General features: G+C 49.0%; 1 protein-coding gene and 1 long non-coding RNA gene across 2 annotated transcripts; both read right to left on the bottom strand.

Moving 5' to 3' along the window:
• Nucleotides 1-7,603: 7,603 nt before the first annotated feature.
• LOC142302411 (uncharacterized) lies at nt 7,604-9,598 on the bottom strand. Its single transcript, XR_012752956.1, has 5 exons — nt 9,511-9,598; nt 9,238-9,315; nt 8,563-8,669; nt 8,165-8,228; nt 7,604-8,057 (listed from the first exon to the last, which is right to left on the bottom strand). It is a non-coding gene; the product is annotated as an uncharacterized LOC142302411 (long non-coding RNA).
• Nucleotides 9,599-11,315: 1,717 nt separating this feature from the next.
• LOC142302406 (uncharacterized) lies at nt 11,316-12,882 on the bottom strand. Its single transcript, XM_075343459.1, has 2 exons — nt 11,600-12,882; nt 11,316-11,480 (listed from the first exon to the last, which is right to left on the bottom strand). The coding sequence occupies exon 1, from the start codon at nt 12,761-12,763 to the stop codon at nt 11,768-11,770; it is 996 nt and encodes a 331-aa protein (XP_075199574.1). The 5' UTR covers nt 12,764-12,882; the 3' UTR covers nt 11,316-11,480; nt 11,600-11,767.
• Nucleotides 12,883-15,019: the final 2,137 nt, after the last annotated feature.

Here is a 15,019-nt window from a genome sequence, read left to right as displayed (position 1 = left end):
GCTAGGAAGACCCTGATAGGAGAGGACCCCGAATACTGGAAGCTGAAGGCTGACCTAGAGGCCCAGTTCCCACAAGAGATGGTGGATCGGTATCTGCTCCCTCCGCATACCCCCAAGGAGATTCAGGCAACCCCTGCAGCCACGCCGAAGAGTCCACCGCCTGGGCCAGCTGAGGAACACTCATCCCCAGCGCTGCCACAACCAGAGTGCAGCGAAGAACTAAGGGGGAGAGGAGGCCAGGAAGCTGAGGAACTGACTCAGGAACCACCAGCGGTGGATCTATGCCCAGAGCCAGAGATGTTGCCATACTCCCGCTGGGATGAAGAAGACCTGACACTGTCCGCTGACGAAGATCTGCCTAAAAGTCTCACCTGGGAGCTTGCAAGCTGTACCACGCAGAGTTCAGGCCGCAAGACAAGGCGTCGCAACAAAACAACGCTGTCCCCTGCACCGCCATCCCCAGAGCAGAGGGAAGTCACGGCCAGAGACCTACAAGAAAAACGGTTCCTGAGAAGAGCCAAAGCACAGGTCAGAGGACCCCTTTGTAGAGGAGTAGTGGAGGACTTCAGCCTAAAGTCAGGATACGGGTTCATTGTTGCACCTGGTATCAAAGAAGGTATCTTCGTCAATAGAAGAGATGTGAGAGCTCATCTGCCCAGAGGACACCCTGGCAGAAACTTAAAAATGGGAGACTCAGTACAGTTCACTATGCATCAGGGAGAAAGAGGCTGGTATGCCTTAGATGTAGCACCATGTCCCAAAGAAGAAAGAAAAGACAGAGATAAAGAAACAGATGCAGCAAAGGAAACAGATGAAGATCAAGAAAGAAAAGACAAGGAACCTACAGATGAGACTACCTCAGACGACGACAAAGAGCAAGAAAGCAGCAGGTGCCGCAGCCCAACAGGCCAAAGCCCTGGTGAAGAGGAGTCTGCCTAAGTTTAAGTAAAGTACAGCAAGTTTTGACCAGTTTGGAAAGTTTGTTTTGCAACGTTTTAAAGTTCAAGAATGTGCCCACAAAAACTATTGTGAGAAAACCATAAACCTTAAGGCTATGAACTGGCTATAGCCACAAACTCTCGCAGTGTAAATAGTTACACCAGAGGGCACCACCGCCACCAGAGTCAGCCTGTTTAGGGGCTTGGCTCGTCTGCAACCAGGAGGAGCCCGTCCGTATATAGGGCCTTGGCTCACCTGCGACCAGAGAGCATGCCTGTTTATGGGGCCTGGCTCTCCACCACAAAGAGGGTACCTGGTCAGCACCAACTGTGGAGGCCGCCTCTACATCCTGCCAGAAGAGGCTGAAGGCGCGGATCCACCAGGCCAGGTATACCCTGAAACCACCAGCCCATGTAAGCCGCCTCTGCATCCTGCCAGAAGAGGCTGAAGGCGCGGATCCACCAGGCCAGGTATACCCTGAAACCACCAGCCCATGTAAGCCGCCTCTACATCCTGCCAGAAGTGGCTGAAGCCGCGGCCAACGTGAAAGGGTTTTGGGTGGGTTAACGGACTTGTGGGTGGAGGGTGGTGATGTATGGTACCTGGTGCTTTTAAAAATGTTTTACATGTTTTAATGTTTTATGCATTTTAAAATGTTGTCTTGCAGCCCGAGGACGTGCTGGTGATAACTAAGGGGGAATGTGGCGCCCCTGACCTGGTCAGGCACCACTGAGTACTGCACCCATGCTGGGGACAGTACAATACAGGTAATCCAGAAGGCTGACAGGGGTGTGGTACACAGGCGCATAGTAATCAGCTCTCACACATGTACCCATGAGAGGACCCCTGGGGATCCCAGGAGGGGGAAAAGCCTTGACCTTCACTGGAATAGTGGAGGGGGCCAAAAGCCTCCATCTCCTCTCAAGGGGTGTGGTAAGAGAATCTGGTTGCTAGGTGGCGTAGGCAAGAACAGGAGAGGAGGGGCAGTGAGTCAGTTAGAGCAGAACTCCATAGGGCTCAGTGAGGAGCAGACCTGTGGGGCTGTTGCTGTCTAACAGCGCCCGCGCAGTGGCTACTGACGGGGGAGAACGGTCAACTAGGAGTGCTACCCGAAATCCATCTTCAGCTAAAGAGAGAGCACGGAGTGGGAAGTAAGGAGACTGCTAGAGAGTACCAGGCCCAAACGGGCGGCAGATCCCGAAGCGGAGATAGATCCAGCTTTCTTTTGCTAAACCTGCCGGTGTGGGGCTCTCAAAGCCCACGCCACAACACCACAAAAAGCCGCAGCCACGTAGCCACAGTTAGGGCCCATAGCTCACAGGAGGCAAGAAGCTGGAGTGATCTGGTCCAGGCGACAAGCAAACGGCAAACGAAGGGGAGTGAGGCTTCAGCAACTTCCCTGGGTGACCACCATAGGGACTAAAAGTCGGGGTCACCCCAAACCAAAAAGGGCTAAGGAAGGCGAGTTAGTAGTCACCCTCACAAGTCAGCCTGAAGGACACCTGGTTCCCGCCTGGTTCATCCCAGCTACGCCCGGGTTACTCACCCTGCCACCTGAAGTGAGTAAAAACCCTGAAAGACATTCTGCCTGTGTGGAGTCATTCTGCGCCTTGTGGTACTACGCACCTACATCGGGCCCTGGGGCTTGCCTCACTCTCAGGAGGCTATTCCAACTAACTGCACATACCATCAGCCCCAGGCGACCCTCAACCTGCAGTGGCGGTCCCTACTGGCCGCAATACTGAGAGTGGCGTCACGACAAGAAGATCTCCTACCTGTGACCAGATCCAGCTGAGTGGAGTCCCTGAAGGTAATGCACCGACACAACACCTGTGGGGCTTCACAACTAGGATTTGAATGCTGATAGAAGCAACACTAAAGATTAGGATCCCAGAACCATGGAGGGTGGGTTCTGCACTATAAGGGCAGGAGTGCAGTTTCCTGTGACACCCTGACTAGTCCAGGGCGTTACACAGACACAGAGGGGAGCATAGTGGTGTGTGTGTGGTAGGGGTGGAGGTGGTACCTGCTGACTACTGCGCTTCTGTATCTTCACTTCCATGGGCCTCGCACCCCATGAGCTCAATAAGCAGACAAACACCAGGTAAAACTTAAACGATTTTACTGAGCAAGTGCTTTACATTTACTTTCCATTTTCTTAGGACAGAGACGTCATCATCATCATTCTTCATATACAATTGTTTCTGCAACCGGCTCCACTCTACAGGGACGGCCATAATGGGGCGACTTATCCTCCCGCTTCAACCCCACTCCCCTAGCATGATGGTGATTTGTTCAGCTCGGCTCACAGATGGATGGACGCACTTGCCCTCCCGCTGCAACTGCTTTCCCGCAGGTACTGGCAGGTGCTAGCATAAGGTAAGGGCACCCCAACTTCTCCTTTTATGTCTCCATGACACAATGGACTTACACTCCACTGCAGATGAGACTCCTTGAAATATCTTTGCTGCTTTCTTCTCCTTTTCCTTTCTGTCCTGTCTCTGTCCTGCTTCAGCCACCTCCACCCTGTTCACTCCACTCTGCTCTTCTGACCCTTCCGCTCCTTTCTTTCTTGTGTTCTGCACACTACAACAGCATCTCCCTATCTGCCTTGTAACCGGAGGTTCCTTCTCCTATGTCTTCTCCTGTGCTGGGGACCCTCCTCCCCTCACTTAGCTCCTGTCACTCCCTCAACATTCCCTCACCTTAAAGGCCCTAGTGACACCTAGTGGCAGAGCCGGATATGTTACACAGGAAAACTCATGTGTCGCGGGCGGGGGGTGCGCTGATCGACCGCGCTTGCGGCTCGGGTCTGGCTGCTGCTGCTGCTCGGTGGCTCGAGCGGGGGGCCGGATCCGGGGACTCGAGCGGCGCTCCTCGCCCGTGAGTGAAAGGGGTGGTTTGGTTTGGGGATGTAGTCCGTGACGCCACCTGTTGTGTCCCATGAATGGGAACAACCTGTTGTATATAATTCTTGCATTGCATATTTTTCCTCCTATCAGGAAATTCCTTATTGTTACTAGGTAGATTAGACTGTATGAAGTTTGTCCCTATGTACCTCCCTTAGTTGGCTTCTGTATAGAAAGCTCCTCCCTTCTCCTTGAGTTTAGTCTAGAGGAACCATTACTGAAGAGACATGTCTGCAACCCTGTACAGATTATTCCTTTTCACCTGCCTTTACTTTGTACTTAATACAAGATTCTAGAAGAAAACTACAGTGTTTCTCCTTGTCTTTCTACAAGTCATCGTTGGGCTGAGTTAACACTATCTGTGGAAGCCGGTAGTGTGAGTAAATCATACAGTTATCTAAAGGACTGATAATTAGAGCGGTTGGATTCATTGCTACCAGGAAGAGACAGAATACCACCCACGGTTTATGATGATAATGGGACACCACCGCTGCTCTGGACGGGGATCCCGGGAGCGATGACAGGGAGCAGCTGAGATTTTTCTCTCCCCTCCGTGGGTAGGGGGGTTTGGTGGTCCCGGGGCCCGGTGATGGTGACTGGGAGGTGGATTGCGCGCTTGGCGAGGTGCAGGGTCGCGGGGGCCAGCGCAGTGCCAGACGGCACGGTGGTACTCACTCAGCCAGTAACGTACACGGAGTCTCTGGTAAAACAAACGGCTGGATGGACGGGTCCCGCAGCCGGCTGCTGTAGTTTCTCCCCTGACTCCAGGCTAATAGTGTGCGTCCTTTCCTGCACTTTCTTTGTATGCTCCTCCTGTGCTCCGGTTTCCAGACGGCTCCCCGGTTCGGTACCGGACGGGCTACCACCCTGTCCCGGCTACCTACGGTTCCACCAGGACTGTCTTCCCGGCCCCTGCAGACGGCCACTACCACCTGCCTGACTGACTTCAAGAGGGTCCTAGGCTCCAACCTAGGCCCCTGACTGCTTCTGCCACTCTGCACACCTCCTCTCCCTTCCTCTGTCTGGACTTGTCTGCGTTGTTTCCTGCCTCAGACCAGCTAGACCCCTCGGTGGGCGTGTCCATCTGCCCGACTCCGCCCACCTGGTGTGTCTGTCTGAACCCGAGGGAGGAAATCAGGTCTCACTGGAGATGACTGCTGTGACCTGCTGGGGGTGGGGGGTTGTGTGTGTTGTTACCTGGGGCCCCTGGCTAGTCCAGGGCGCCACACATGCATCAAATACAATGCAGCAAAACATATCAGAACAATACAGTTAAGATTAACAGTTGCAGTACTCTTGGTCACCACAGCCTGGGGGCGGTAGGGTACTGGTCACCCTATTACATTACATTACTTATCCTGCACTGATCCTCAGTTATCTTCAGTATTCTCTCACCCACCGCACTATTACATCCAGTTTTATGCACTCCTCATGTTGGGATGGAAGGATTCTGCCAGTTAAACATCCAGATCTGCTTTTCTGTGCGAGGCTGCTCACAAAAGTTATTTGAAGACCTGCTCTTCATAGAATGTTGTTGACAGCCACGAGCCACACATGGCAGGCCTGGGAGCCGCAGGTTGGAGTCCCCTGGTCTACAGGAATAGTGAGAAGCGCAGGGAGCTTTCATGCGGCCTTTTATTCTCAGCAGTGATGGGGATCGGGAATTTGAGCCTCCACCAGTTAAGCCCCCGTCACATTTAATGACTTACCAGCGATCCCAAAAACGATGTGACCTGATAAGGATCGCTGGTAAGTCGCTGGGAGGTCGCTGGTGAAATGTCACACAGTCAGATCTTACCAACGACACAGTAACGATCAGCGACCTGTATAACGATCTCGGTGGGCGCTGGGACCGTGTTAGGAAGTCGTTGGTAGGCGTCAAACACAGCGATGCGTCCTGCCCAGCAGGACGTCGCCTTTGAAGAATATGGTCCCAACCATTCAGCAACGACTAGAGGTCTCACAGCAGGGGCCTGATCGCTGGTAGGTGTCACACATAACGAGATCGCTGCTACGTCACGGAAATAGTAACGCAGTAACGATCTCATTAACGATCTCGTTGTGTGTGACGGGGCCTTCACACTTCTATGGATGATCTACCAGACAGGTAATGTTCACCATGAAGACAAGCTCTGCCCATATGTTACTGTGTAATATGGATGTCATGCAGTAGTCCTCCACTTGAGACCTCCTAATGCTGGAAAGACATTGATAAGTGGTTTCTGGCCATTTCTGCCTGTGATAATGTGCCACCCCTTCAGCGGTCGAACCGCTCGGATCCGGGGGGTGGTTATTCGTGGCTTGAGGGTCTCCGGACCCGGGGGCTAGGGGCCACACTCAAATGGACAGGGGGAGTATTTACAGTGGAGATATAGTTTTTGACGCCACCCGTGGTGTACGGTAATTGGGAGTACTGCCGCTGCTGTTGGGGGTACCCAGGGTGATGGAGTGGGGCAGCTAGATGTCGTCACCCTCCACGGGCAGGGGAAGGCCCCAGGGCTCGGTGGGATGCCGTGGGATGCAGGGGTCACTCAGGTACTCACTCAGTCAATAAGTAGACGCTGACAACCGGGTAATCCAAATCTCCGGGTATCGCTGTCGCTTGAGGGGAGCTCTTTCGGGTCCCGTCCCCTATGGTGTTGCCTGGTGATCCGTGACCTGCCTCCTGGCACTAAGTTTAACTTCAACGTGGTGGCCCAGTAGTCTGAAACTTGCCGGCCCCCACTCCCCTCTGTGTAGGAGCCTACTCTCAGGGCTCATGCTTGGGATTTTCTGTACCGTTTGTTCGGGAGGCCCTAACCCCCTCGTTACGCTAGTGCCCCGATTCTGGAGTGAGTGGAAACAGATCATAAAGGCTCCGTTCTCCCCAGGTTAATTGCTGGGTTGCCTGAATCTTCTGTCCGACCTAGGGTCCGTGTACCCCGCCATGCCTTTGGTCCCACTCCAGTCATAGTGCCAGGCTGCTGACCATCCTCCTTGACAGGTCGAGGCACCTAGCCGCAATCCCCTGCGACCGGGGGTCCGATTCCTCTAGGTCCAGACCATCGTCTGCAACCTAGACAGTTTCTCTTTGGGGCCACTACTCCCAACCTTCTCTGAGCTCCTCACAGCTCGAGGGGTTCTACTCACTCCACTCACTACTAACTGACAGGCTACACTCCTCAACTTCCCTCCCTGACTCCCCCAGGTGGGCGACTCTATTCCACTCAAGCCGTCCACTGGTGTGTCTGGTGGGTGTGGTGCAAGGTGTCTCTAGGATTTGATTTGCTGTTGGAGGCAACACCCTAAGACTGGGACCCAGAACCAAGAGGGAGGTGGATACTGCTCGGAAGGGCAGCTTGTGCAGTACCCTGTGACAACCTGATAGTCCAGGGGCGTCACAATAAAAACTAATTCTAGGGTGTTTTTTAGGCAGAAGCTTGGAGGGAAACAAGTCTGCTTCTCTGATGGGAGGAATCTGATTATTGTTATCAGGCAGGAGCCATAAACTCAAAGTCTGAGGGAAGAAAATCATGGCCGACCAGAAACCCTCTGATCAGTATATACAATATATTATGAGGCGTCTACTCTGTATACAGAACATGTGTATGGCAGCGGGGAACAAGCGGGGGGTTACATATATAAAAGACAGTAACACTATTACAATACTGCACCCCAAAATATCCTGGGGTCACCACCTTCCATACTAAATATGCAGATGAAGGAGACTCGTACACGGCCGGTTATAATAATAATAATAATATTTATTCACTCATATTGCGCCATTAATTCCTCAGCGCTTTACATCCTATCAGTAATGTCTTTGGAGTGTGGGAGGAAACCGGAGACCCCGGAGGAAACCCACGCAAACACGGGGAGAACATACAAACTCCTTGCAGATGTTGTCCTTGGTGGGATTTGAACCCAGGACACCAGCAAGACTGCAGTGCTAACCACTGAGCCACCGTGCCGCCCATGTGCTGGATCATGGCAGCATGTGCCGTCGATCGTGGTGGACGCAGCAGAAGAGTCACTTACTCTGTGATTACATCTGACTGCGGAAAGTAATGAGAACAGAGACCGAGCCCGGAATCTGCCCTGTACTGAGGAGCGTCATCTGCTCCTGACATGGCGGCCGCCACATCATTGACTTGTCATAGTCGTCTTCCCCAGCCGTACCCCATCTTCATTGTGGGGGCATAGCGGACCCCCCCGCTCTGGAGCAGTGATCTGTAGGAAGAAGAAACAGAACTGGTCATGGAGCAGCCGAATATTACACATCAGAGAGGGGCACACGATTTACCCCCGGTCACCACCAGTTATTATATTCATCTTACCTGGAATATATTGGGGTCCATGGGTCCCGCGTCTTGGGGGTTGTTCTTGTTCTTGTTCACACCCCTGTGTACAAAATAACAGAATACGCTTTATAATTATGCATTGATTAATCTCATACTTTATTTTTCGGAGGTGGAGCTCAGTTTTTCTGATACACAGCTCTGAATTCTCTGTCACTGGTCATAAATCTGGGTACCACTAGGGGGAGCAGTGGAGCCTGTGCATTGTGGTGAATGGGAGCTCCCCCTAGTGGTGGCTGCACGCACATTACTAATGGTCACTTCTCTTCTCGTCTTCCAGGAGAATCTTCACTATTCTGTGTCAGCACAATGTGGCGTCATGGCCGCTGTTATTATCAGCTCCTGTCATTAATCACATTACACACTGATGATCTTACCTTATGTTATGTATTGTGGTCGCTCGATGTGACCCGTCTCTGGTCGAAAGTCACCGCTGAGACCAGGAGAGGGTCGTCTCTGCGCCTCGCTTTGTCCATTACAGACTCTAGTGAAACAGAAAACACATAAATATATTTATACAGAAAGTGACAGAACATCAGTATACAATGAGGATACAAGGAGACAGATGCTCCAACGTATCTAACAGGAAACATGTCCTTACACATAGCAACCAATTAGAATGCAGCTTTCATTCTAACAGAGATGTTTAAGGTATGCAAGCTGAGCTCTGATTGGTTGCTATGGACAGTGTTGATAAATGAGGCCTAGTGTCTTTTCATGGATGTGACTACGGTCCTCTGATTGTCCCTGATATTTTCCCAGTCCTGATGGACTGTAGATCCCAGATTCATGTTGAATTTGGGATCTACTATTTTGCCCCAGTCCTTTCCCCGATGCTATCACCTAGTTCTATTCCTTCCATACTATATTTGCTTTTTACATTTTTTTTTCCCAGATGTAGGACTTTGCATTTGTGCCTGGTAAACCCCATTCTGTCCTCCTCAGCCCATTGTTCTAGTGTGTCTAGATCGTTTTGAATCCGCTCTCTTTCCTCTCTAGTGTTGGCTACTCCTCCTACTCCCATACTCTACCAGTTATTATATTCTTCTTACCTGGAATATATTTGGGTCTATGGTGACACACCGACATTTATTATAGCCGCGTCTTTGAAGTTGTTCTTGTTCACATCCCTGTGTACAAAATAACAGACATCACTTTATAATTCTGCATTGATTAATCTCATACTATATTTTTCGGAGCTGGAGCTCAGTTTTTCTGACAAACAGCTCCAAATTCTCTGCTCTCTGTCACTGGTCAAAAATCTGCATGCCACTAGGATTAGCAGTGGAGCCTGTGTATTGTGGTGAACACACTTATGATCTTACCTTATATAAGGTTTTGTGGTCGCATGATGTGACCCGTCTCTGGTTGGGAGTCACTGCTGAGATCAGGTGAGGGTCGGACTCTGCGCCTCGCTTTGTCCATTACTTTGGTGAAACAGAAAACACATAAATATATTTATACAGAAAGTGACAGAACATCAGTATACAATGAGGATACAATGAGACAGACGCTCAAACATATCTGACAGGAAACCTGGCCATATACATAGCAACCAATCAGAATGCAGCTTTCATTCCACCAGAAATGTTTAAGGCCTTTTCATGGATGTGACCCAGTGGCGTAACTACAGTTTGATGGACCCTAATGCAATATTTGGACCTAGGGCCCCCCCAACTTTCCTATGTTCCACTATGCATCTTTCCCTCACCACCTGGTTTTCCTATGTTGTGTTATGCATCGTTCCCTCACAACCCAGCTTTCCCATTCTATGTTATACATCATTCCCTCAACACTAAGGTTTTCCATGCTCTGCTATATATCTTTCCTTCAGCAGCCGGCTTTCCCATGCTCTGCTATACATCTTTCCTTTAGCACCCAACTTTCCCATGCTCTGATATGCATCTTTACCTCATCACCCAGCTTTTCCATGCTCTGCTATACATCTTTCCCTCAACACCCAGCTTTCCCATGATATCATAGTATGGGAAAGCTGGGTTCTGAGAGAAAGAAGTATAGCAGAGTATGGAAAGCTAGGTTCTGAGAGAAAGATGTATAGCAGAGTATGGAAAGCTGGGTTCTGAGAGAAAGAAGTAGAGCAGAGCATAGAAAGCTGGGTGAAGAAGGAAACACCCTCTTTCCCTCAGCAATCAGCTTTCCCATCCCATGCTTGTATCTTTGTCCCCCATCTTCGTATATGTGTCCACATCCTGTTACTACATGGCCCCCATTCTGGTATTACATGACCCCCTTCCTGGTATTACGTGGCCCCCATCCTGGTATTACATGACCCCCATCCTGGTATTACGTGGCCCCCATCCTTGTATTACATGGCCCCCATCTTGGTATTATATGGCCCCCATCCTGGTATTACATGGCCCCTATCCTGGTATTACATGACCCCCATCCTGGTGTTATATAGTTCTGCCCCTGATGTGACCCCTGTCCTCTGATTGTCCCTGATATGTTCCCAGCAAAGGAATCTGGGACTTTTTGTAAATAATGAAGGAAAAATCCCCTTTTACTGGAAAGTTATATATAATGAGAAGATATGAGACTACAAATTATTAATCCTGTAAGAAGGAACTTACGTGATTTAAGGTTTGCTGAGGGTGTCCATTGTGATCCATCTCTGGGCCTCCAAGATGGCGAATTTACTCGCTTTGTGCTCTTTTTCTAATAAAAAGTAAAAACAATGACGATCAAAATCCCCCAATAATGGCAGCACCCCCCCCCCCCCCCAGCTACCATATTTCTACATTCACTATATTGAGGCAGAATGGAAATTCCATTGTTACTTACCCGTGCAGACTTGTGACTTGTCTCTGGGCCCAGGGTTGTTCCTATGTGAAGGTCGGGGCGGTCTTTTGGACCATCATAGACTCTACATGTCGTTTATAGACAGGAGTCATTTCTGATAGACTCTACATGTCGTTTATAGACGTGGAGTCATTTCCTGACCTATTTTAGAAATTCACTGACCCTGCCGTTCGGCAGGCAGGATAGTAGATGAGCTCTTATCTTCTCGTGCTGGAACTGAGCTGTGGGGTCACCACCATTTGCCAAAAACTAGTAGGCAAACGCTGTAGCAAACACCCCACAGTCATAGCAATTTTTCTGTTGATCCACATTGAGAAAGCTCAGATGTTTCAGGGGCTCGTCGGCCACTACATTGTACATGTTGATAATCTGCTGACGGATAGATATTGACAGTTTTCTAGTATTGAAGCGGCGTCCATTGTGATCCATCTCTGGGCCTCCAAGATGGCGAATTTACTCGCTTTGTGCTCTTTTTCTAATAAAAAGTAAAAACAATGACGATCAGATGCCCCCAATAAAGCCAGTCCCCCCCACAGCCACTATATTTCTACATTCACTATATTGAGGCAGAATGGAAATTCCATGGTTACTTACCCGTGCAGACTTGCCTCTGGGCCCAGGGTTATGCCCGGTTGAAGGTCGGGGCGGTCTTTTGGACCGTCATAGACTCTACATGTCGTTTATAGACATGGAGTCATTTCCTGACCTTTTTTGGAAATTCACTGATCCTGCCATTCTGCAGGCAGGATAGTAGATGAGCTCTTATCTTCTGATGCTGGAACTGAGCTGTGGGGTCACCGCCATTTGCCAAAAACTCGTAGGCAAACGCTGTAGCAAACACCCGCAGTCATAGCCGTTTTTCTGTTGATCCACATTGAGAAAGCTCAGATGTTTTAGGGGCTCCTTGAGCACTTCATTGTACATGTTTATAATCTGCTGACGGATGGATGGAGACAGTCTTCTAGTATTGATGCTGTCGGCCACCAAGATTTTGCCATCTTTGAAGCAGGTAGTCAGCCAGTGCACCCTTTCCTCATCATAGTGGATCTGTACGGCATTCTTCAGTACGCTGCACCCTGGCACTAAAAGAACAGCCGGGGGATGCAGGCCATCAAAACCCTCAAACTGATTCTGCAGCAGCTCCTGGGCCATGCTAATGATGTCATCATCCAGCATGCCCGCCGGGCCTCTGCTCCTAAGGATGAGTAATTGCTCTGGAGACAGGTTGTCCTCCTGATTCCTGAAATTAGTCATCTCGACTGGTGGAGTCTTCTGGTCCGGGGATCCTTCTCTACATAGATCCGTAAAGTTTTCTGTAGCGGCTCTTTTTGCCGGTGGCAGCATCTCGGACTGAATGTCCTCGGATGTTGATGCTTTTCTTTTCAGACTGTCCCGGGGTCTTTCTTCTGGCAGCCTCTCGTGTGTATCTCCAGCACATTCTGGATGTGCAGGATTCTCTCCACTTTCTGTAATGCTGGAAGTGGATCCAGTATCACCTACTGTGTAGGTTGGGCTCTTCTCACCTCTGTCTTGGCTGATGACGTTGTCGTCACGTCTTTTTCTTGCAACCAACCTGAAGCTCCTGATCGCTGGAACGGTGGCGGATTTCATGGCCAGGAAGAAATTTCCCATCAGTGTTGTCCTCTTGCGATAGGATTTCTTGAATTGGGTCACAATTTTGGAGCCAATTGACATGCAGGATGAGAGAGCCTTGACCAGCAGCCGCTGGCCATAATGTGGACGCCTATACATCCTCATGATCGCGTTGAAATCGCGTTGAAATAGCGTTGAAATCGCTTTGAAATCGCTTTGAAATCGCGCTGAAGTAGCGTTGATTTATTTTTCCTTCGTATTCCTGTAGCTGTGTGAAACCAACAACAGGGAGTCACAAAAGACAGCTCTGGCCCTGCGCTCAGGCTTTACATAGAATAATCCCATTGTGATGTCATAGAGTGGAAGGTGACATCAGAGTTCCATTAGATTGTGACATCACAGCCCCAGGCCCAGCTGCTAATGGCTGATGTTGTGATCATGGTGAAGAGACCTCACATTTTTATTTTTTTAAACAATACAAATCATTTTTCGAAACTGCGGCTTCTAAACAAAAGAAAATATATGGAAATTTTATGAAATATACAAAAATGACTAATTATATTTTTTTATCGATTTCTACAACTCCCAATAAAATATGTATTTTTAAATAAACCTTTGGGAAAACTCCAGCTTTTTATTTGATTGGTACAATATCCTAATACATGTGTTTTGGATATAATTTAATCATTGGATAGATTAAGTGGTTTAATTGTATGAAATTACATGAACAGTCTTCTTAAAGGGATAGCGACCTCAATATGCCACAATATGCAACTTTCCCTTTGCACGGAACTTAGGCACTTAATATATTGAATATTTATTTTTTTGTGCATATTGCACTTTTAAAGAGAAAGTGACCCAAATCCTTTTTCCTCTTTACACAGAATTTATTCATTACATATTACTAAATAGTTTGTGTAAGATTGCACTAATGGCCCTTTTAAAGGGATAGCTACGCCAATATAAATATTTTTTGCAGCTAATTTATAATTTTGACATATTAAACAGTCATAGCTTAAATTCCCTAAAACATTCAGTAATGTGAAAGGGATTGATACTTATCGGATATATTCAATGTATTTAAGCTATAAATAAATATATATAGTGTATATATACGTGTATATATATATATATATATTTATATATATATATATATACCGTATATACTGTGCATATATATATATATATATATATATATATATATATATATATATATTAGTATTATTAAATTATTGATAAGAATGATCAATATAAATAAATATATATAATAAATAAAATAAAGTAAATATAAATAAAATAAATATATATTGTGTATAGAGGAGCTGTAGGCCCATTATACTGTGCATAGTGGAGCTGTGGGCCCATTATACTGTGTATAGAGGAGCTGTAGGCCCATTATACTGTGTATAGAGGAGCTGTAGGCCCATTTACTGTGCATAGAGGAGCTGTGGGCCCATTATACTGTGTATAGGGAGCTGTAGGTGTGACGCCCTGGCCTAGCCATGTAGTCACAGAAGAGTGCATCCTCCTTGGTAATTCCACCTCCCCCCCACATGGTGCAAATGAGCAGCTGCCCTTCCCCCCCTAGGGTAGGAAGTGAAGAGAGCGGGAGGGGAGGAGTTGAGTTCAGTTGTAGGAGAGAGGCAGAGCAGTGAGGTGTGTGTCTCCTGGGCTGCTGGAGAGAAAGAAAAAGAGCAAGCTGTGTGTCAGAGGAGTCTGCAGAGAAAGGATCAGAGCGCTCAGGGGTTGGAGCCCCAGGACTGCGGGAACAAGTTCGGCATTAGGAAGGACCCGAAGTGGACCGGGGCAGGGTAGTGGCCCGCCGGCATCGTGATCGGGAACCCGGACTAGTGTAAGGGAGTGGACTCCCCGTTCCAACCAGAGAAGTTAAGCAGACTACGAAGGGGCCCCTGCTCATTGCACCATGTGTGGAACCGGGACACTACTCGCCCACGGCTCCCGGACACCGGCAGTTTGGTTTACAAAAGGACTCTGTGTTTACTGACACTCCACATCAATACAGCCTCATCCAGCACCACGACTACCAACTGTAAGTTCCCTACTTCCTGCCTCCTAAAGACTGCTCCCTGCAACCCTTTACAATACACTGGGTGTGGCGCCCTGGACTAGCCAGGTCGTCACAGGTACTGAAACACACACCCCACCCCGAGACAGGCACATCAGGCAGACACAAAATCCTTGTTGCCTCCCTCCAGGGGCTGATGTCCACACCAGGTGGGGTGGAGCCAGGTGGTTGGCCCCACCCACTGAGGAGTTCACAGTCCTGGAGGCGGGAAGAGGAAGTCAGAGTAGAGTTCAGTTAGGGAAGTGAAGGAGAGAGGAGTGAAGGAGAAGTGGAGGAGCAAACTGACCGTGTCCGGGTGTGTGGCCCGGGCACCAAGAGCAAGGTTGGCAGACGGT

Source organism: Anomaloglossus baeobatrachus, chromosome 1 (genome assembly GCF_048569485.1).
Source record: "Anomaloglossus baeobatrachus isolate aAnoBae1 chromosome 1, aAnoBae1.hap1, whole genome shotgun sequence".
NCBI classification, from domain to species: Eukaryota; Metazoa; Chordata; class Amphibia; order Anura; family Aromobatidae; genus Anomaloglossus; species Anomaloglossus baeobatrachus.
The sequence above is the reverse complement of the archived record's forward strand: the minus strand, read 5'-3'. Positions and strand labels throughout refer to the sequence as shown.

Excerpts from the sequence above, each read along its gene's own strand:
- LOC142302406 (XM_075343459.1), bottom strand. The coding sequence starts at position 12,763 with ATGAGGATGTATAGGCGTCCACATTATGGCCAGCGGCTGCTGGTCAAG.